Source organism: Monodon monoceros, unplaced genomic scaffold (genome assembly GCF_005190385.1).
Source record: "Monodon monoceros isolate NGI ecotype Baffin Bay Population unplaced genomic scaffold, NGI_Narwhal_1 Super_Scaffold_12, whole genome shotgun sequence".
Classification (NCBI taxonomy): Eukaryota; Metazoa; Chordata; class Mammalia; order Artiodactyla; family Monodontidae; genus Monodon; species Monodon monoceros.
The window spans coordinates 134,137,659-134,159,741 of record NW_021703768.1 but is presented as its reverse complement, the minus strand read 5'-3'; the positions used below and the strand labels follow the sequence as shown (position 1 = coordinate 134,159,741).

Below are 22,083 nucleotides of genomic sequence, written 5' to 3'. Positions count from 1 at the left end.
CTTTGTCTTGTTCATTGCTGCTTCTCCAGTACATAGAATAATGCCTGGCACTTATTCCTATGATTAAATGACTTATCTAAGGTTACAGACTGGTAAATGATGGAGTCGGGGTTCAAACTCAGCACTGTCTGACCCTGGAAACTGAGCTGATGACTAATATGCTATTTTCTTTCTCCCAGTTTCCATACCTGTGTGCCACGGTCCCATCGGCAGAGAGCACGCATGGCAGTTCTGTTATGTTTGGGCTTACTGCTACTTAAAATGGCCAGTGGGAACACATAAATGGAGAGCACCAGTTAAATGCCAATGACACCATCAAGAGTCATCAAAAGTATCCTGATCCAGAGAGAGAGAAACTAGGTTCAGATCAATGATGAGCTTTTTATGTCTACAGTGTGTCACAGTTCAGGAGACAGAAGCTGAGTCTAGTTTCCAATAGTCCAAATTAGTCTAGCACAAGAATCTGAGGATTTAGAAGTGTCTGTTCTTGTCTTACTGTTAAAAGAAGAGCGATTTTTGCCTTGAACCTTAAAGGGCGGATTTAATTCAGCTACTCGCTCCCTCACTCCTGCAGTTCCACTCTGTTACATCCTGTAGGTTTATGCGTCCTCCATAATTTTTAATGAGTTATTTGGGCTCTTTCAACCAGATAGAAACTAGCAGTCAGGCTGGTTTCAGAGAATATCTCGTTTCATATCAGTCAAGGATATTTTAAAGGACAGAGTTAATGAAGACCCAACTGCAGCAGACCATTTTTATGTAAATAATACCTGAAGTGTGGTCAGCCAGATAGACACAGCGAAGTGTACTGGAAGAGACCAGAAGCAGGGGAGAGAGGGCCTAAGCCAGGAGCTTGTCTTGAGAGGCCAGAAGCTGTTGGCGAGAGAAGTGGACCTGGAGTCTGAAGTTTCCCTTCGGGTTTGCCTCTGCTCTTAATTTATCCTATGGCCTTGAGGGTGTTTTTGATCTCTTGGACCTCAGTTTTCCAAGCTGTAAAAGGAGGCATTGGACAAATTTGCAGTATCATAACTACTAAGGACTCCTTTTGTGATTTTCTTCTACAGATGTCTTGTGGTGACATATTTTTCAACGTAATTTCATTTATTGAGTAAGAATCACACTCTATTTTAAAATTAGTCAAAGCGATGTGAAACTGCCAATTTAGAGCTTCTCACGTGCATGAGATAACCGTGTTTCCACATAGAACTGTTATGATCCCATATCAATAAAGGAAGGTAACTGAATATTTTGGTATGCATCCTTACTATGGATGAATTTAGGATGCCCTCTCTGAAATGTTGTCCCCAGTACAACATTTGAAAACTTGTAGTTGGAAGCCACTAGATTGGCTGACCTCTTGGGTCCCTTGTGGCTTGTTGGAGGAGACTATAAAGAGTAGTTCAGTAGACAGGTTGGATGTAGAATGTGGGCTGTGTGAAGTAGAGGGTAGAATTTTGATCAGTAGGCTTTGTTTTGTAGAGCAGTTTTAGGTTTACAGAAAAATGAGGGGAAAGTACAGAGAGATCACAAATACTCCCTTAATACCCCCTCCCCAGTTTCCCTTATTATTAACACCTTGCATTAGTGTGATACATGTGTTACAATTGATGTGTCAATATTGATATACAATATTGTTAATTATTAATTAACATCCATAGTTTACACTAGGACTCACTATGATGTACATTCTTTGGGTTTATACAAACTCATGATGTTATGTATCTACCATTACAGCATCATATAGAATGGTTTCATTCCCTACCCACCCCCCAAATCCTCTGTGCTCTACCTATTCATCTGTCCCTCCCTCTTCGCAAACTCCAGGCAACCACTGATCTTTTTACTATCTCCATAGTTTTCCCTTTTCCAAAATGTCATATCGTTGGAATCATACAGTATATAGTCTTTACAGGTTGGCTATTTTCATTTAGCAATTTGCATTTAAGGTTCCTTCATGTCTTTTTGTTCCTTGATAGCTCATTCCTTTTTTTAAAATTTTATTATTTTTTATACATTTTTATTGGAGTATAATTGATTTACAACGTTGTGTTAGTTTCTGCTGTACAACAAAGTGAATCAGCTATATGTATACACATATCCCCATATCCCTTCCCTCTTGAGCCTCCCTCCCACCCTCCCTATCCCACCCCTCTATGTCTCACAAAATACCAAGCTAATCTCCCTGTGCTGTGCGGCTGCTTCCCACTAGCTATCTATTTTACATTTGGTAGTGTGTTTATGTCAGTGCTACACTCTTACTTTGTCCCAGCCTCCCATTCCTGCCCCGTGTCCTCAAGTCCATTCTCTACATCTGCATCTTTATTCCTGCCCTGCCACTGGGTCCATAAGTACCATTTTTCTAGATTCCACGTGTATGCATTAATATACGGTATTTGTTTTCCTCTTTCTGACTTACTTCACTCTGTATGACAGACTCTAGGTCCATCCACCTCACTACAAATAACTCAATTTTGTTCCTTTTTACGACTGAGTAATATTCCATTATATATATGTGCCATATCTTCTTTATCCATTCATCTGTCGAGGGACATTTAGGTTGCTTCCACGTCCTGGCTTTCGTAAATAGTGCTGCGATGAACACTGTGGTACATGTATCTTTTTGAGTTATGGTATATGCCCAGTAGTGGATTTGCTGGGTCATATGGTAGTTCTATTTTCAGTTTTTTAAGGAATCTGAATACTGTTCTCCACAGTGGCTGTATCAATTTACATTCCCACCAACAGTGCAGGAGGGTTCCCTTTTCTCCACACCGTCTCCAGCATTTATTGTTTCTAGATTTTTTGATGATGGCCATTCTGACTGGTGTGAGGTGATACTTCATTGTAGTTTTGATTTGCATTTCTCTAATGATTAGTAACGTTGAGCATCTTTTCATGTGTTTGTCGGCAATCTGTATGTCTTCTTTGGAGAAGTGTCTCTTCAGGTCTTCTGCCCATTTTTGGATTGGGTTGTTTGTTTTTTTGATATTGAGCTGCATGAGCTGCTTGTATATTTTGGAGATTAATCCTTTGTCAGTTGCTTCATTTGCAAATATTTTCTCCCATTCCATAAGTTGACTTTTTGTCTTGTTTATGGTTTCCTTGCTGTGCAAAAGCTTTTAAGTTCCATTAGGTCCCATTTGTTTATTTTTGTTTTTATTTCCATTTCTCTAGGAGGTGGGTCAAAAAGGATCTTGCTGTGATTTATGTCATAGAGTGTTCTGCCTATGTTTTCCTCTAAGAGTTTTGTAGTGTTTGGCCTTACATTTAGGTCTTTAATCCATTTTGAGTTTATTTTTGTGTATGGTGTTAGGAAGTGTTCTAATTTCATTCTTTTACATGTAGCTGTCCAGTTTTCCCAGCACCACTTATTGAAGAGGCTGTCTTTTCTCCATTGTATATTCTTGCCTCCTTTGTCAAAGATAAGGTGACCATATGTGTGTGGGTTTATCTCTGAGCTTTCTATTCTGTTGCATTGATCTATATTTCTGTTTATGTGCCAGTACCATACTGTCTTGGCTACTGTAGCTTTGTAGTATAGTCTGAAGTCAGGGAGCCTGATTCCTCCAGCTCCATTTTTCTTTCTCAAAGTTGCTTTGGCTATTTGGGGTCTTTTGTGTTTCCATACAAATTGTAGAATTTTTTGCTCTAGTTCTGTGCAAAATGCCATTGGTAATTTGATAGGGATTGCATTGAGTCTGTAGATTGCTTTGGGTAGTATAAGCTCATTTCTTTTTTTTTTTTGCTGCATCATCCTCCATTCTATGGATTACCAGTTTGTTTATCCGTTTACCTATTGAAGGACATTCTGGTTGCCGATGCCTTTTATTTAGTCAAATTTTTTTTATGGATATAATCATAGATTCGCATGCAGTTGTTCAAAATTATACAGAGGGATCCTGTGCATCCTTTACTCAGTCTACCCTTATAGTAATATTTTACAAAACTATTGAGCAATATTACATTGTACTGTACAGTATTCATACAGGATATAAACATTGATACAGTCCATCCATGTTATTCATATGTCACTAGTTTTACTTGTACTCATCTGTGTATGTATGCTTTTAGTGCTATAAAATTTTATCATGTGTAGGTCTGTGTATCTATCACCACAGTCAAGATATTGGATATTTCTGTCCGCACAAGGATCCCTCCTCTTGTCCTTCTATAGTAGCCCCATCCACCTTCCCTCTGTCCCTAATCCCTGGCAACCACTACTTTGTTCATTTCTAAACTTTTGCTATTTCAAGAATAAATAAATAGAATCATGCAGTGTACTAGTTTGCTATGATTGCTGTGACAAAATACCACAGACCAGGTGGCTTAAAAACAGGAATGTATTTTCTCAAAGTTCTAGAGGCTGGAAGTCCCAGCTCAAGGTGTCAGCAGATTTGGTTTCCTCTGAGGCCTTTCCTTGGCTTGCAGATGGCCACCTTCTCCTCACATGGTCTTTCCTCTTTGCATGAACACCTTGTGTGCCCAAATTTCCTCTTCTTATAAGGACACCAATCAGATTAGATTAAGTCCCACCCGAACAGCCTCATTTTAACTTAATTACCCCTTCAAAGGCCCTATCTCCAAATACAGTCACATTCTGAGGTTCTGGGATTAGGACTTCAACATATGAATTTTGTGGGAGACAAAATTCAGCCCATAATATGCAGTATGTAGCCTTTTGTTATTGGCTTTTTCACTTGACATAATTCTCAGGAGATTCATCCAGATGTATCAATAGCTTGTTCCTTTTTATTGTCGAGTATTATTCCATGGAATGTTGCTTAATGCCTTTTTATTTCATGTACTTCTGGGCAGTGCATTTCATGCCTCATTATTAAGGGCTCTGAATTAATGCAAACATAGAATAAGCTAAACCCCGAGGTAAGGAAGCATGTAATAGACCAACTTTAGCACTAATTTCCTTACACTGAATTATCATATATTAGCATTGAAAACCAAGATTTATAATTTTTAAATCATTATTCAAAATTAAGTTGCTAAAGTGGTTATATTTTAGAGAGAGGTACTGCCTACCAAAATATTCTAAATTTAAACAGTGAAAATATTTTTATGATTTAATTTTCCCCCGGCGCTGTATTTGTTCTAAAAATATTTAAAGACACAGATTTCAACTCTTTTTGTTGCTTCTGTCCTAACCCCTTCTTCCACATGAGCTGCTACTTTTGTTAATGTGATCTGCCACTCATGACTGAATTTAGCTGCTTGTGTCTTTCTGAAAATCTGCTCATGAGACAGAGATCGTGCTTCATGAATCTGAGATAATATAGTTGGGACATACAAAGTCTCCGGCTTGATAGGAAGGGAAGAGGGACAACCTAAGGAATGATAGCAAAGAAATAATTACCAATAAGAAAACTCTCAGAGAACCCCTCATTCAAATGAAGTATTGGGGAAACTAGACTGCATTGATAAGATGCAGAAAATTTATGGACTGTTTTCAAAGCTGTAAGGTTTTATTTCATTTCAAGCCTAGAATGTAAAAGGCTAATAGGAAGATGGTTTATAGAGAGCAAAATTACATAAACCATTGAAACTTGCAATTCACAAGAGGTCTAAATTATATAATTATGTATCATGAGCACGAAGGTCTTTAAATTTGTAAGATTTCAGTGTTAAACTGATAGAGCAGTGAATGTAGAAGAAATAATTTCTGCAGCCTTGTATTTAAAATAACAGTTTATAGGCTCTTGAACTTTTTGACGAGATCACCAACAAAGCAACAACTATGCTACCTCTGCTAACATTTGCTCTATAAGAACTGGAAACCATGCTAACCACTTTAAATAATATAAGCCTCACAGTAACCTTATGAGTTAGGTACTATTATCCTTTCCATTTGAGAGTCAGGGACACTGGGGCTTAGAGAGGTTAAGTTAAGCTGGCCAAAGACAACATCAGCTAGGAAAGATTGAGAGTCAAAAGTCATAAATTTTGTGTTGAATTTTTTCTAATTCTAAATAGATGGGGGTAGATAGTAAAAGTAATAACCTTCAGGGAATTTAGATCCAGGATATAACAGAGAAAATTTCTGAGCCAAGAAGTCAGAAACTTCATTGTAAAATCCCCGAAGTCTGTGGGTACCTGTGGACTTCCCTTCGCCCTTTTTATCCCCTCACCTGGAGGGTTGGTTGCAAACAGAAGATACCAGGGAACACACTGGGTATTCATCAGCACATCTCTGGATTGCTGTACTAAAAAGCCATGCCCCTTCCCCAAATAGAAATTTACTTCCAAAAAATACACGGATAAAAATATATATGTTTACGACCCTAAACATGTCCACCTGGCTTAATACTTATTTCAGGAGGAATAAATTGGGCATCCTCATGAATAAGTTGGAACAATTTATTTCAAAACCATTCTGTAGGGCTTCCCTGGTGACGCAGTGGTTGAGAGTCCGCCTGCCGATGCAGGGGACATGGGTTTGTGTCCCAGTCCGGGAGGATCCCACATGCCGCGGAGCGGCTGGGCCTGTGAGCCATGGCCGCTGAGCCTGTGCATCCAGAGCCAGTGCTCCGCAACGGGAGAAGCCACAACAGTGAGAGGCCTGCGTACCGCAAAAAGAAAAACAACGAAAAACCATTCTATAGCAGCACTGTCCAGTAGAATATTCTGCAATGTTCTATAACTGCCCTATTATAGTGGCGTCCAGCCACATGCAGCTACTGACCACTTGAAATGTGGCTATGGAAACTTGGGAACAATGGAATTTTAAATTTTACTTAATTTAAAATTAAACAGCCACAGGTGTGATTACTGTATCAGTGCAGTTCTAGAGAGTAAAGTTTTAATTATAACAGATATCATAAAATTCTAAATATACCTGTTCCTCATCTTACCCTGGGTCAGGGGAGTGAGGAAGGAGGTTGAAAGGGAAGGGGTGGTTGAGTCCAAGTGTAAAATCATTTTCCATGTTTATCTGTCTCAAATTCAAGCTGGGTTTTGTTGACACAATTTGGGAAGGTGGAAGATTTGGCAGGTCCATCTGTCCCTTTGCCTGCATGAATGTGTCAGCACCTCATTAATCTTGTGTTTAAACTGTACAGGCCCTTTCCCCTCCTACTATAGGCTTATTTTTAAAGGACTTTTCAGTGCTCCCTTTGCATCTCACCATTAGATTTTTTTTTTTATTTACAAGTTGCTCTGTGGATTAATTGCAGCATTTATTTTATTTAACTATACCCTGATCATTTCCAAATTGGAATGAGAGAAATTTTTTCAGGGTAGGGAAGTTAAAATGTATTGTGTTATGAGTTTTTGAGAAACATAATAGGTGTTTATTTTCTAGAAATTAAAGGCATGAGGGTTCTCTGTATCATCTTTCTCCAATTGTAACTGGTCTTTCAATGAAATGATCTTACTGCACATGTGGTCTTGGTGATCCTTCTCTTACCAAGAAAATAAAAACATATAGGGTGTAGTTTTCTTTTTTTTTTCTTAACCGTCTCGATATTTTTGTTCAATGTAGGAATTAGATGACAGGGTCTTTAAATGATACTGAATATTTTAAGCCTGTAGCACTCAGTCTTACAGGTGCACAGTGGATTGTCATTGCCTTTTTTTTTCTTAAGACAGACATCTAGAATAACCACTTTCTGTATTTCCTGACACTGCGAACAGATACCGTTTGTCATTCCTTTTATAGTTTCTTCAGCTAACGACTCCAGTGACCACTCAGTTGTGGTCTTGCAGTAAATCAAAATTTCTCTGAAAGACCCAGCTCTGTTACATAATTGTAAATGCCCCACGAAGTCATCTTCTTAACTAAAAAGAAAAGTGAGTTTCCGTTGCTTTAAATAATATGGACTCTGCCACCACTCATAGTACTTTTTGAAAATAAAAGAATAGAGAACTTTCTTCTCCTCTCCCTCCTCCTCCTCCTCTTCCTTCTTCTTTTAAATTAACCTACAATTGATGAGACATACACAGAAACTTCAGGCTGTCACATCTGGTTGATCAATCATGAAGAAAGAGAAAAACCACTTTGCAAACTGCTGCTTCAAACTTACTGCATCCTTCCATGAATGACTTGCCCTGGCTGGAATTTTGGGTTTCACAATGACTAAAGAGAATACCCTGAGTCCCTGAATGGACTCTCTTAATTGTTTACTTTGCATTTTAACAAAATAGAGATAAAAACTAAAATCAGGCGAGGCTCCAAGTCCTGGTTGGGGGGGGGGGATCAAGGTGAAGACCCTGAGGGAGGGTGGAGGGGATCCCACAGAAGCCCTCCCCAGCAGTCATCCCTGGGAGACCCCATGGCAGGATGACCACAGTGTTGCTTCATGGGTCTGAGAAATACTAGAGCCTTGATAAAAGGAGCAGGGTCTTGGGTCCGCAGAGGGGAGGGCCCGAAGGAAAACAACAACAACAAAAAATTTGGTTGCCATCTTGAAGGCAAGGGGGAAGGAAATCCGCCACATTTTGCCAGGATGCCTTTAGGTCAAAGAGGGGACAGTGGAACTTTTAAGTATGGCAACCATTGGTGGATTGAGGGCAGGGTGCTTTGCCAGGCAGGGCTTATGGTTCCCAGGCCTAGCATTTTCCCCTCTGCCCAACTCAGGTGATGAAATCGTAGCATTGCACAAGGCTCTAGAAGTCAGGGTCCCCTTTCCCCAACTTGGAGAAAAGTCTTCCTCAGAAACTGGGGCCTCAGTATGTGCCAATCCTTGTAAAACGTTTCACCTCTTCGGGGGCTTAGGCGTCTCAAAACCAAGAGCAATTAAAGCACAAGTCTTTCCAAGCAGCCGGGGAATTGAGCAAAAATAAATCAGAAAACCTCAGCCTTGGCTCTGGAGGTTCGCCTCATTATGAGAGCAGATCTATTAGCCCTCTTGCCATTGTCTTTCATTTCTCAAGTGAGGTGATTCTAATTAAATTAATCTGCATGTCAATCTATCGGTGATCAATCAAAGAGCCTGAGGTCCCCCCTGTGCTGCAGGGTGCTTGCGGCTGACAGGGGCTGATAATGGAGGAAGAAATAAACTGTGGAGCAAAGTTAATTAGTCAACATAATAGGTGGATTAAACGGGAGCCGGCTGATTGCTGTTTCCCATGTCAGAGCATGAGGTGGGTGCTGAAGCTGCAATTACAGACAATTATTATATTTGGTTGTAGGAGGTCGCATGAATAAACATATCTCTGTGGGGTTGGGTTTTAATCCTCTTACGCATTTAATATAAGGAGAACTGTAGGTCCTTTTGTCTCAGTGTTTTAGTCAAAGTTCTCTGAGAAAACACCTTTGCCTCTGTCCTTTCCGGCAAACTCCGTTCAGTCAGTTTATGAGACCGCCACAGTAGCTGAATGTACCTTGGGCCAGGGCTATCTTTTTTTTTTTGCTTTGAAGCACAGCTCTAAGTCCCTTGATTAGTGTGGATTTTGGGGTGGTGGTGGTGGTGGTGATGGTGGTGAGGGGGGCTTTGGTCTGATGTCTGATTAACTAAACTAATGTAGTAAGAAAAAAAGTACAAGAAACCCCAAAAAGACACCCAGGAGAGAAAGCTTCATCCCAGCTCTCACTGAAACCTCTCTTTTTCATTTCTCTATCCCCTTAACCCTGACGCAGTGCTGGGGGGAAGAAATATTTTAAAGATTCAAAAGATTTTTATTTGCATGATCAACTGTGATATCTGCTTCAGTGTCTAAACTGTAGGGCAATTTAGGTGAAACACAACCACCCTTGTGTAAAAAAAATATGCTAATAAAGATCTTCCTGTTAAAATTATGGTTAACAGTGTACCTTCTGCTGTATAACTATAAACTGTGCAATTTTACTTAAAACTGCATCAAAAGCGTTCCATGCCAAAGACCCACTCATCAATAGCTCCTCTTGTTAGACTTGTACAGCATAAGCACCAGTTATTATGTGAAATAGCTATGCAATTTTCTTCAGCTCCCAGCTGTTATTTATTTAACTTGAGTTTATTACCCTCCATGCTTTTATATTAAAATGTTCCTTCATTTCTCTCTTCTGTCTCCAGGTCGTGGTGTCTACGACAGTCAATGTGGATGGCCATGTCCTGGCAGTCTCTGATAATATGTTTGTCCATAATAACTCCAAGCATGGGCGGAGGGCTCGGAGGCTTGACCCCTCGGAAGGTACGCCCTCTTATCTGGAACATGGTAGGCGAATCATTTTCATTGGTTGGCATTGCTACTTTAACTGTGCATTTATTTGGTTTCTTTCTTACAACTCCACCACATGTTCTACCCCTTTTCAAATTTCAAATGTCCTGTTGAACAATATTGATGCTCAGTATTTAAAGACAGGAGGATGTCTTTGAGGGCCAGCCTTTCTTGTTGCATAGCTCCCTACCCTGGAAATGGCTGACACATCCTTCCTTCAGGTTGAAAGACAGAGGGAGACTGGACCCCTGCTTTATTTTAAGCTCCCACTTGATTAAAAAATAATGAAAGGCCAAAACAGGGCAACAAAAATCATGATATATTTTAAGTTTATGGTTGACCTGGTTGTATAATGAACGTCACTGTCTTTACAGTCCTGCTGTTGTAAGCTCTGTGACTACATACTTAACTTCATTTGGAGATAAGGTCCGAAGTCTAGGTTGGAGGTGTTTTCTGAATATAAAGTCCAAACTAAATGTCCCTCCCATGCCCTGTGCACACCCCTACCCTCATTACCACATGGTACAGTCTGCTTTATGTAGGTAGAATTTGGTGGGGAGAAATCACATTTGTCTTGATTTTATGGCTAATGAGTTGAACCCTTGAGTGGACTGGAGGAAATCAGGCAAAAATTTGAACCAAGGAAAGTAAATGCCACTCAAAGGAACTATAGGCTGGATTTAGCATATGTCCAAATGTTTCTGTGCTGCATGTATATATAATGTATCCCTCTGTTCATCCATCCATCCATCTACCCACCCAGGACAGTGACTGAGACTCTACTGGATATCAATCAACATGGTAGATTTTCTCCAGTCTCCTCAAGTTAAACTCTTAACTCATTTCCCCACTTCACTTTCCGGTTTGCTAGGTCATCCAGATTCTTTTAAAAACACTATCACACAAACTACCACCCGATTGTCTGATTTTTTGATGGGCCATGAGCTGTCTGTGATATAGTTCATAAGGTAGAAAACTCCTTTCCCTGTCAGCGTCCCAATTTAATAAACACACCACTGTCATCATTTTGCCTGATTTTTTCCCCTGCAATTAAGGAATACACAAAACTGTACTTTTTTATTAATTAGCCGGGTGTAACACTCTTAGAAGGGATTCTTTACCAATCCAGTGTTACAGTCTTCTTAAAATAAACCATCGTATTCCAAAAGCTACTTCTTTATGGTTTCATTAGGGCTGAGATGTATGGATATTACTTTTTGCAGGAGGCCATTTGGAACACCTGCTCGTGATTACATTCCTAGTTCCATTTCTGTACTTAAAATTATTCTAATCCTCACTTTACAGTAATGTTGCCTTTTAATACCCTTGGAGTCCCTTCAGGCATTGTATGATTAGAGATATTTAGGTGAAACGAAGAAGGAAAAAATAGGTAAATACTCAGTCGGTACAATTTGGACAGCACTAGCTTAAAAACTAAAGTCTTGTTTTCGACTATGACTGGTTAGTTACTGTCGTGTCTGGGAACAGACTTGACTGTCATTTTGGTATCTAACAGTCATGGATTCACAGTTTCAAAATGTGCTCCAAGTGCAGACCCCATCCAGCTCCCATGCCTGCCCTTGGGAAGGTCGTTGGAGAGCACACGATGCCTTGTAGATCATCCCTCCACCAAAAAAAAAAAAAATCCCAACACAAACCAGTAAAAAACAACCAGCTAGCCAGGACGCCTCTAGGGCTTGGCGGTCAGGAACATTATTTGACATCATGATGTGGAGGAAAAAGAGCCTTGAAATAGGAGCCGGGAAACCAAATTCAGGTCTGAGCTTCATTTCTGGCCTTTGTGTGACCTTGGACAAGTCGACTTACCTTTTGGGATCCTTAGTTTCCTTCTTGGCAAAATGAAAGGGATGATCTGTAGGGGGTAAAAAAAAAAAAAAAAAAATGTGTGCCTTGGGTGGGGGCAGGTCACGTGCACGGGGGAAGTGGGCTGGGTGGAGACTGCGGAAGAAGGACAAGTTCATGCTCTGCCGACCCCAGCCCCAGGCAGTTGTCACCCAGGGCAGGGAGAGCCGGGTGGGGTCAGATGCTCCAGTTTGACCAGAAGTAAAACTCTCCTATTTTTTAATTGCTGGTAACTAATTACAAATGTTTTAGCCCCTGAAGGGAGGAACAGGGGGGAAAGTCACTTAGGTAGAAGACAGCCACAGGCTCACATTTGGAGATCTCTGCATCAGAACGTCGCTAAGCTGCCTCCCAGCTCAAATATTCTCCCTTCTAGGTGAACATATTAATATTTCAGCTGGGCTAGCATTTCATTCTAAGTTGTTTTTTTTGTTGTTGTTGTTTTAATTGGGGCAATGATTAGAATACAGTTTGTCCTAGGTGTACACAATCTGGTTCATTCGTACATCATATATATCTATTCATGTACAGATCCTTTTCCCATGTAAAAGATTACAGAGTGTTCTGTAGACCTCCCTTGCTATGTTCTCGGGCTTTTTGATATATGTACTTAATCTGTATTTGTATAGGCATGGTAAACCTAATCTTAATTTATCCATTGCCACCACCTTTCCTTTTAGATTCGCATAATTTGTAAAAAAAAAACCCAAAAAACAAAAAACAACAACAAACTATTCTAAGTTTTAAAGACAGCATTTTATTCCTCTGCTGCAGGTGACCAGTCCACAAATGGCCATGTTCTCCTTAGTGTGTCACTCAAGAAAATGATGACATTTCACTGTTTATTTACGGTTAACCATCACTGGGGACTTGGGTGTGTCCTGTCTCTTTCAGCTAGGGGGCCTCCCTCTCACCAAAACCTGACTTCACTTCTATCCAGAAGAATAAAAAGGCAGACACTTTGAGGTTCTCAGTAATGACAATAATTGGAAATCTGCTTCTCTGCAGAATGAATCAACCAACCACACATAACCACCCACTCACTTAGACGCTTCATGCTGATACATAAATATCTACTCAGCAGAGAGTGACTGTGGGCTCTTCATTGGTGATGTGTGGGAGTGGACTTAGATGCTAGTTTGCATCAATTTGGGGGCATGGTAATGCTTCATCTTGCCATTGAAGAATGCCCTGTTTAAGACTCACAGAGCCATGGCCCTCCTCGGCCGCTCCCGCCTCCACCCCACCTCACACAGCTGCCCCACAGCGAGACTGTGCGCAGTATTTTCGCCTCCTAGGTGACCTGTAGGAGTCTTCTTTTCCCTCCTTCTGGGCTCCGTACCATCTCATTTACAGGTAGCCTGAATTATTTTGAGCCATTCTGCACATCTCTGTTTGTCTTGCGCTTGTCAGAAGGTTGGAGGAAAGTTCTCTTCCGTGGCTCATCTTTCTGCATGTAAGAGAAATAGTGACCACGCGTTACATTCACGCCTTCTTCCCTGTGTGACCCATGGACTCACAGACCTCTGTGCTCGAATAACTGTCCCTGTATTTCAAGTAGGAGAGTTGACAAAGGTGGATTTATTTCATAGACTCTGGTGTGGTCCAGAGAGGGTGAATCCTGGCACGCTGGATCTCGTGGTGACTGTCCTCCCTCCTATTTTTTTCTTCATTCATAAATACTGAGATTTCCTTTGGCTAGATATTTATGAGCGAGTGTAGGCCAGTGAGGTTTTTCTGTTGAAGCAACAGCTTTGTAGAAGATGTACAGTTGTGGGGAGAAGCAGCCTCAGAAGCTAACTGCTCTCAGGATTGTGATTTTTGGAAAAGCATAGGCTTGGGATCAGAGCAGCTGAGCTGACCCCATGGGCGGTAAATGCACAGCTCTGGCCTGTGTGCCCCTCCCACGCCTTCCCCATCACTTGGGCAGACTCCAGGGCCTGTGTGCTGGGGATCTTCAGAGGGCCTGCGGAGTGTACTATCGTTGCTCTTCTGAGTTTCAGGTTGTGTTGACCTGAATGTAAGGCCTACCGTGGCGTCAGTTTCTCTCTTTTTTTTTCCCCCTGTGGCAAGAAGCGGTGCCCTCAAAAGCTGTAGTGCAGGGACCCTGTCAGCTTGCATGCGCTAACACTTTATTATCCAATGATCTAATATGCAACAAGGCAAAGTGCTGCTGCTCATCATTCTGACATAGAATGCTGGGAGAAGTGACTAAATTACTTTCTGGACCATTAGCGCTAGCAGCTATGGTGAACTCACCAGCAGCATTTATGCAAATGCCTGTGAATACACTACTGGCTTTGTTAGGGAGCCGGCTGACAAGCAGTTTAAATGCTCATTTTATTTTAGGGGACATCTTTTTTTTTTGGCGTGCATGTGTTTTTCTCCCTCCCTCCCTCCGCTCTCTTCCCTTTCTGCACTGTTGGGGGACTTGCCTGCTCCGGGATCATTGGGCAAATCTGAGCGGGTCGGGCGCCTGGCCAGCACCCTTTCTGGGAGTGGGGTTAAGGCCCTGATCTGATGTTCTTCAGATCAAGGTGTTTTTTTTTAATTGTTACGAATTTGTACAAACCTTCATATTTATTTGAAAAATTAGTAGGACTGTATTAATCAAGAGTTTTTATTTTATTCTGTTTTTTGAGAAACAGTTTGAACTTTTTCTTTTTTTTTTTAATTGGGGTAAAATTTCTTTACAATGTTGTGTTAGTTTCTGCTGTACAGTGAAGCGAATCAGCTACGTGTATACCTATATCCCCTCCCTCTTGGACCTCCCTCCTCCCCTTTCCCCCTCCATCTAGGTCATCACAGAGTTTTGAGAAGATGAACATTTTACTGTTGATGAGTTCTGACCTGAGGTCTTAGTTTCCTGGCTCAAGCATAGATGTTTTAAAACACCTCGCTTTTTAAAATGGAAGGCGATTGAAATTTAGCTTTGTGAGCATCAGATACGAATGAATTAAATCTCCCTTCACAGTAATTACAGAGATTGACATGTGAAGTATAATGGTGCCAGGATCCCAAAATAAAGCAGAAGTGGAGTTTGGTCAAACTGAAAATCCTTTGTAGAATAAAGAGTGGTGTTAGACTTGCTGGGCCTATCTCCTTGCTGTAAGTACAGCAGTAGAGAAAGAATCAGATTTTCCCCACCACCAGTCAGTTCTGACCTTTCCATTGTAGTGGCCCCTTCCAGCTGCCCCTGACAATATGGTGTTATTCTTGATCTTTAGCATTTGACCTTCTTTAATCCTTTTGCTCCAGACAGAAGCAGTTTTTGCTGCTGTTGGTTGCCCCTGGGTATCCGGCCCCATTGACTCCCAGCTGCACTTAAATTTGTTGTTTTCTGGACATGTGGAGAAAGACAGTTCAGGCTTGGGGAGATTACTCCACATTGAGAGACAGCATGGAGCTTCCAAAGAAACAAGAGACTCCCTCTCCTCCCTTCTTTGTAATGAGGCCCTAAGAAGTGGCTAGTAAGTGTCCATTGGATCTAATAGGACGAGGATCGGCTGTCTGACTGGGGAGCTGGGTCCAGTCCTGACTCTGCCGTTAACTAGCTGTGTGACTCTGGGAAGGTCCCTTTGCTTCTCTGGCCTCAATTTTTGTATGTTTTCTCAGAGCTGGGTGGGGCCGTCTCTAGACCTTTTAGCGTGCACTATTTTTTGGTGCTCTGGACTGAAGCCATTGACGCGTGCCTTTGTTCATCTGATACCTCCTGAGGTGCCTTTGGAGAAACAGGTCTTCAGGAGAACAGAGAAATCCACTGGCTGTTTCTAGTGTAGCCCTTTCTTAGGTGTCAGTAAGAGATCATGCTTATGTCATGTCGGTAATGGATCATTCCTTCCTCCATTCCTTCATACTAAGCATCTATTACATGCCAGATGGGGAGCTAGGTGCAGGAGCCCAGGCAGATACAGTCCCTGTCTTCACAAAATTATGATGTAAATAGAGAAGAAAGACGCTAAACACAACTTACAACTAACTCATCAGACTTGTGTATAAAAGGGGGACCGTAGGGCTTCCCTGGTGGCACAGTGGTTGAGAATCTGCCTGCCAATGCAGGGGACACAGGTTCGAGCCCTGGTCTGGGAAGATCCCACATGCCACGGAGCAACTAGGCCCGTGAGCCACAACTACTGAGCCTGCGTGTCTGGAGCCTGTGCTCCGCAACAAGAGAGGCCGCGATAGTGAGAGGCCCGCGCACCGCGATGAAGAGTGGCCCCCGCTTGCCACAACTGGAGAAAGCCCTCACACAGAAATGAAGACCCAACACAGCCATAAATAAATAATTTTAAAAAATTAAAAAAAAAAATAAAAGGGGGACTGTAAAAGGAGTGAGGAGAAGTGAGGTGTCAGGAAAGACTTCTTTGAGGAAATCTCATTTATGCCAAAACCTAAGAGATGAGTAAGTTTTCCCCTGACAAGGGGACAGAAACAAATTTCCAGGCAGATGGAATAGCATGTGCAAAGACTGTTTTGCTTAGGTGAGTTCAAGGAACCAGAAGCAGCCTGTGATGGTTCCTGTTGCTCTGGCCACTGACAGTGACAGGAGACAAGGCTGGGGAAGCTGCTGAGGGTCAGATCACGCAGGCCTGTGTGGATGCTCAGGCCGTGGTCAGAGACAGTTGTGAAATGTCACTTCTGGGGGCCACGCAAGCCTTTTAAGAGCTCAGTGTCAAGTACATGGACTCCTAGTGTGTCGTAAAAGCCCAGGGCAAGATTGCTCTGAGTGGCTTATAATCTTGCCCTTCCCTGCCAGCCTTTGGAAGCTCATGACAGAGATGGCTGTGCCTTGGAGCTGTCCCCCTGATCACTTCTCATTCTATTACTAGTGCATGTGTTCAAAATAAGAAGAAAGTCCAACATTTGAAGAGTTCTTCTTCCAGATGGTTTTGGCTTATTAATTTTCTTTTTTCATAAGTAGCTAAGAAATTTACTTTCTGAACTTGTAGAGACTTACCTGGACAAGTGAAAATAAACTAAACAACAAAGAGAAACATGCCGTCCCAAGTCTCTCGCTCCCCTCCCACTGTGGTCAGTGACTGAACACACAGCTCACTCTGAGTGAAGAGCCACTGAAGTACAGACAGTCATCTAACACACCCTTCATATTCCAGAGAAGGAAACAGACCTGGAGAGAGCATGTCACTGCTTACGCTCACATTGCTAGTTTCCGCCCAAATCCATTTAGAGCTCTTTGCTCTTGCCCATGGTATGCTGGCCGGCAAGTATGGATTTTAGGAGTTCCACAGATGTCAGAGGGCATGGGGTCCATCCCTGATGGCTTTCCAATTCCGGTTGGCCTAGGCTTGCAGGGGTCTCTCTGCGATTCTGGGGATCATGAGAAGAATGTCTGTAAAATCTCACCAACTTCCTGACAGAAATGCAATGCACCTTCAAAACACAAGGGCAGAGGATGAATGCTCAGAGCTTTGCATTTGGACAATGGCCCTTTATAGGACTGGTGTTGGTGCAGAACTCCAGCCAGCCCCGCTTAGGTAAGAGCATTTTGGTGAAGGGTCTCGTTTAGCAGAAAAATACGGATGTCATCTTTTGTTACTGAGGGTGGCATGTTACATCTTATCCATTGATTTTCCTACTTGAAAAAGCAAGACAGACGCGAGAACAGAACATTAGGGTTAAGAATATCCAGATGTGTCATAAAATAGAGGAAGGAGGCCCCAGATTTTCAAGCATCAAATCAGGCCTTTTTCTTTGAGCAGCGGGGAAGGTGTCTTTTGTCTTCCCTTGCAATAGAAAGGACCCGGCAAGAAGTCAAGATAATGAACAAGGATGTAAGTGAAGACTGATTTTCAAAGTATCCCTTGAGTAATCCATAAAGCAGGTAACACCAGAAATCCTAACACTGGGGATTTGGTAGCCAGCAAGCTCTCGGCATCAGGCAGATTAAAGAGTTCATGAGCCACAGGTCACTGCTAAGCAGGTGATCTACTTTATCTTTATTTGAATATGACACCACCAACAGCATTGCCGACAAAGGAGAAACAGTGCTCAGACTTTGCTGCCCTGCTTAATAGTGACCATGCCAGGTAGTAATATGTATTCTTTTTCTTCTTCTTATTGCTATTGTTGATATTTGGGGACTATTATCAGCTAACATTTTTGGAGCATTTACTATGTGCCAGCACTGTGGTAATCATTTTATTTATATCATGTCATCAAATCCTCCAACAAGTCTTATAAGCTATAACAGTTATTATCCTCATTTGACAGGTGGGAAAACTGGGATTTAGAGGGATTAGTAACTTACCCAAAGGCACAATTAGAGTTGAAACTGGGAGTCAACCCCAGGTCTGCCTAACCACAGAGCTCTGTGGAATAGTGGCACTAACTATAATGACACAAACACTCATTGAGTCCTGACTGTATTGTGCGCATAGTGCTGTGGGCACCCTGCTGTAAAGATGAGGAAAATGAGACTAAAGAGATGTTAAGTAACTTGCCCAGAGTTGCACAACAAATAAGTAGTAGATCTAGGATTCAAACCCAGAGAGCCCGACTTCAGAGTCTGTACTTTATAGACTACTTGCTCTATACATTATGCTGGTATTCTTTGCATCTCTTATCCTACTGTTCTTATTTTTCCTCGATACAAGTGAGGCAGTTTTGCTGGTATCTTAAACAGACCTTTCAAAAGTTAGCCCAGATATGTCTTTTTTTGTTTCTCATGGGCATATTGTATAAGTTTACCTTAGAGTTCATTTCCCTTCAACAGCCTACTTTTCTCATGGCTGTAGTCAAATAAAGAAAATGCTGGTTTTATTTGCTGACTGGTATGTTTTCCGTGGGGCTGGCAAGATAAGAGGGAGACTTGTAATATTTTATTTATTTACAAGGATGTTCTAATTCATCTAGAAGTGGTTTGCTGACCATATGGACTCCCTGGCATGCATACAAGGTAGAGAAAAAGGAGACCAGGAGAAAGTGTGAGATTTTGAGTTAGATGACAGTTAGGGTACTAACAGTCTCCTTATTAGGGCACTGAAGGGTTACTAAACCTCATGCCACAGGGACCATGGGAGATGGATTCGGGGAGGCAGTTTTCTTCTATGAATTTCTTGAGAAACCTGTGAATTGTGGGAAACTTCCAGTATTTGGTATTTTGTGTGACCTAATAAATGACTGAACCACACCTAACTTATTTTAATAAGCACACAGTGTCAGGGGAGGGGGTGGGGTGACAGAATGGTGCTTTCTGCCTATGTTTTGGACCGAAATGACAGAACTTTTTTTTAAGCCTAATTTTTTGTTTTTTATTTGGTTACAAAAGCATCATAATTCCAATCGTGTTTATCTGCATAATTGATTGTTTCAAGCCAAGGGCCTCTTCCTAATTACTTTCTACTTACTTGAGAATATCAAAGGATTCAAGTGATGTGAATATGCAGATGAGAGCCTCTATGTACTGATCATAAATCTTATTAAGATGAGATATTTAGGGGCACTGACCAGGAGTGGGTTTGAAACATTTCTTTGTTTGAACATTTTCATTCACGCATGCAGAAATATATGAAAACAGAGCACTGTCCCTACTTTGCCACGTGACCTCCACTATGTACTTTTATTTCTTTGGGCCTCAGTTTCCTCATCTATTAAGTGGGGCTGGGGACAGGGAGCTTGATGAGCCCTTTAAGCCCTGATGATTTGTTGTTTGAGCCCAGCTGATCTCCTGAGCTGCTATACACACACTGCTTTGGTGAGTGACCACCAACATACCAAGGTGATGTTCACTCCACAGGACAGGTCTGAGGCCAACTTCCTTTTGCCTTGGGCATTTCTGCAGGAGACTGACAGTGAGTTCCAGGAGGCCTGGAAAAACCCATACACAGCCACTTGTGCCTTAGGTAGCTCTCACCCGGAGTTCTTCTCTCTGAATTCCTTCAGCTGATATGGTGTAGTGTTGAATTCGCTTGGTTCACTGGTTAGCAGTGAGCTTTTTTCTAGGTTTCCCATGCAGTTAGGTGATAGAAAAAAATCATTCAAAAAAGTTTTTAAAAATAGTTATGTCTATCTTAATGCATAAGCAAAAAACAAAAAAACAATCAAAAAAACAAAGCAGTCCCAAGTTGTGGTCTCACAGCTATTCTTTTTTTTTTTTTAACGTCTTTATTGGACTATAATTGCTTTACAATGGTGTGTTAGTTTCTGCTGTATAACAAAGTGAATCAGCTATACATATACATATATCCCCATATCCCTCCCTCTTGCGTCTCCCTCCCACCCTCCCTATCCCACCCCTCTAGGTGGTCACAAAGCATGGAGCTGATCTCCCTCACAGCTATTCTTGCTGAGGGCAAGATTGAATTTAAAGAAAAAGTATAAAGAAAAAGTAAGTCAATGTAAACAAAAATAGCAAGTATAATGTTAATTAAGTCATAGAGTAAGTGGTAGAGGATGGAGCAAAATCAGGACTGAAGCTTGGGAAACACTGTTTTGGAGGGCTTAGGGGTTGGGAGAAGTAATACTTTTTTCATGTCACCAGGAAACAGTATAGGACCCTGGGAAACACTTTTTTTTTTTATGAGTCAAATATTGTTTTTTAATAGAAAACCTTTTTAGCTCAGTTTACCATGAGAATAGACTTAATGTCCTCACAGGATTTTGAAAATCAAAATGTCTCCCAAGCTGTTACCTCTGTTTTTATTTTTAAACAAGTAGTGCCTGCATGTCAGAAAGCAGAAATTAGTGTGGAAAGGAGGATTTGAGTCAAGGGAGAGCATCAGCCAGGGTCCACCCAGGCAGCGCATTATGATAATATATACGGAACCAGCTGGACGCTGAGCTAAGCTGACATTGTGTTGTCAGGGGCAGAATCGCCCATCAATTTCCAAGATAGGATTTGAGTTCAAATGACAGAAAGAGCAGCAACTGTGTTGAAACCGATGCATGGGGGAGGGGCGGGGCAGGCAGGAACCAGCCAAGCCTAAAGACAGGAAGTGCTGGTACCTCCGGAAGGGGGGTGGCTCTGTTTGCTCATCTGGCTGGTACCCTTCCTTCTAACCTTAACATCTGTCAGCAAGATCCACCTGGGCCCTTGCATGATTAGAGCCCAGTGCAGGGGGAGCTTACTGGTGCTAATTTTAACCCCCATGAGAATGGAGTGCCTGCTGCTAGAAGGGGGACCAGAGCAGCTTAGGAAACCAGATTCCACAGAGCCACTGCCTTATCCAGTGAGGAAGCCCAGTGTGGGTGTAGTGGCAGTTAATAACCACTGGAAGATGTCTCAACTTTTTTTAAGCTAGTCTGTTTAATGCCTTAATATGTTAACAACTCTGATGATTCTTCCCTAGTTCGCTGGCTTATTCGTTCAGCATTCAGTCACTCAGCTACTTACATTTATTTACTGACTGCCTACTCTATTAGACAATAGAGATGCAGAGGTGAACAAGGCAGCCACGATTGTTGACATTATGAAGTATACAGTCACGTGTGTGTGCATATTTATGTGTCGCTATAAAGCAAATGATTGCACGTAGAATTACTTAAATTGAAATAATGGTAAGCACTCTACAGGAGAAATACAGACTGCTAAGGGAGCTTTAAACAAGGGAACTCAGCCAAGTCTGAAGAATCAAGGACACTTAAAATTTAAAATAAGAAGGAAGGAGTAGCATTTCGTCAAGCAAGGAGGAAAGAGCAATGTAGGCAGAGGGGAAAGCATATCCAAAATTCCACATGGGAACAAAATATTAGAAGCTTAGGGGAAGAGTAAGCTGGGACAAAGTGAGAGAGTGGCATGGACATATATACACTACCAAAGGTAAAATAGCTAGTGGGAAGCAGCCGCATAGCACAGGGAGATCAGCTTGGTGCTTTGTGACCACCTAGAGGGGTGATTGGGAGGGAGGGAGATGCAAGAGGTAAGAGATATGGGGACATATGTATATGTATAACTGATTCACTTTGTTATAAAGCAGAAACTGACACACCATTGTAAAGCAATTATACTCTAATAAAGATGTTAAAAAAAAGAAGAAGAAGCAGCTTAGGGGAGACCCAACTGGGAAAGTGGCTTAGGTCCTAGATCCATTTTTGAGAAAATAAATTTCCCATAGG

The 22,083-nt window shown here is 41.7% G+C and overlaps 1 protein-coding gene across 7 annotated transcripts in view; it reads left to right on the top strand.

Moving 5' to 3' along the window:
• The window catches only part of EBF1 (EBF transcription factor 1), a 395,559-nt gene that overhangs the window by 258,762 nt on the left and 114,714 nt on the right, over positions 1 to 22,083 (top strand). For 4 of the 7 annotated variants that reach the window (XM_029216045.1, XM_029216047.1, XM_029216044.1 and 1 more), the window contains exon 8: positions 10,002 to 10,143. In XM_029216045.1, the coding sequence (XP_029071878.1) occupies positions 10,002 to 10,143 (142 nt within the window). The remainder of the gene's footprint in view (positions 1 to 10,001; positions 10,144 to 22,083) is intronic. The other 3 variants (XM_029216050.1, XM_029216046.1, XM_029216049.1) reach the window with 1 other exon arrangement.